General features: G+C 48.3%; 1 protein-coding gene across 1 annotated transcript in view; it reads left to right on the forward strand.

Moving 5' to 3' along the window:
- Positions 1-455: 455 nt before the first annotated feature.
- The window catches only part of LOC133440708 (zinc finger protein 436-like), a 29752-nt gene continuing 28601 nt past the window's right edge, over positions 456-1606 (forward strand). The window contains exon 1 of the mRNA XM_061718027.1: positions 456-791. Coding sequence (XP_061574011.1) covers positions 456-791 — 336 coding nt within the window. The remainder of the gene's footprint in view (positions 792-1606) is intronic.

The following is a 1606-nucleotide window of genomic DNA, read 5'->3' on the forward strand; positions in this document are numbered from 1 at the left end:
CATAGATATAAGACAACATTGCTCCTACCACCCAGCTTAATGTGGTGCTAATGTGGCGCGCCAGAGAAGCAAAAAATGGCCTGAGCCCCTTTGAAATCCTGTTTCAAGAGACCTTTAAACAGGGATTGGGCCCGTTTAAGAGGCAGCAGCAAGAAACTGGCCTTTGTGAAGACGAAATGTTACGATATTGTGCAACCTTGTCGTCTGTTTTGTCTGATATCAACAAGCAGGTTAAGGCGGCCCTCCCCAAACCGGCAGAGACGAAACTCCATGACCTCGGAGTGGAGACTACATCGTGGTCAAAGACTTCAGACGTAAACACTGGAAAGCTCGGAGGTGGAACAGACCGTTCCAGGTGCTTCTGGTGACGGAGACAGCAGTCGAGGTTGCAGAGAGACGTACCACGTGGATCCACGCCAGCCACTGCCGACGGGTTCCTGATCCACGCGCACGCCATGCACCTGATCGAGAGGCCACGGCCGTACCATCCCCTTAGGCGGCTCGGATGCGGCCTAAGGGTGGCGACCAGCGTCCTGCTGGTCGTCTCCATAGGGGTGAGGTTGCTTCTGCTGCTGTTGGAGAGCCTGCACGATCACACGTCACAGACCAACTGCACGACAATCTCACCTCCCCCAGACCACGATTCTGAGGCGGCACTTGCCCCTCATTGGCTGGTGAAAAGGGCTGCTGTTAACACGACCAACATGACCAACACGGCGTTGCAGCTACAGGACAACATATGGTTCCGTACCATGACCACTGTGACGAGGCAGCTGACCAACGAGATCGATGTGACACATGTTGTCGGACACCTGAATGAATTGTTGCATTTGCAGAGGAGGTCCTTGTTTTCCATTTCAGGGTGGGAAACTGGACTGTTCAACCTCTCTGCCCCTGAACTGACTATTCTTTTGGGTTTGTGTGTTTTTCTGTGTTTTATTGTGCCATGGGTGAAGAAACTAGTAGCTTCTGCCATTCCCACCGCACCTGGACGGTTTGCCCAGGAGATGGACCACAATGATGAGTGGGTTCCTCCTTCCATGGAGGATCCAGAGCTACTTTAATTTATATTCTGCATTAATCCTTCCTCAGGTTGATGATGTTTTTTTTCATTTATGCTGTTTTGAACTGATTATGAGCTGTTATGTCCTGTTGACAGGTTGTGAGGGAATCAAGCATTAGCCCCGTGGTACGGTGGGTTAAAACATGGAGGGTTTTGCCAGGACATGTGGAGAATTTTGTCATTTTTTTTAATTATTATTATTATTATTATTATTTTACATGTTATCTCATTTTATCCTTGAACTGCATAGTCACACAGTGCCTTTGATTTTTTCTCTTCTCCTTTTCCCTTCATGGACTATTGTGCTGAATGTGATTTGTTTTGGTATTGTTTGAAGTAGATTAGTTTATATTCCATGATGGGCTTTTCCCCTACGGGGGTTTTTTCCTTCCTTATCTATGATAGGGTAGCTAGACAGATTGAGTCTTTTGACTCTCCCCTTTTGCCTAGTGGAGGGAGAGGTTTTGGCTCTTCTGTACCCGTGACTTAGATCCTCTGTCGGGGTTTCTGTAACTCCCGCGTTGGAGAATGGGTGTGCTAGCG

The sequence above is a fragment of the Cololabis saira genome, chromosome 3 (genome assembly GCF_033807715.1).
Source record: "Cololabis saira isolate AMF1-May2022 chromosome 3, fColSai1.1, whole genome shotgun sequence".
In the NCBI taxonomy this organism is placed as follows: Eukaryota; Metazoa; Chordata; class Actinopteri; order Beloniformes; family Belonidae; genus Cololabis; species Cololabis saira.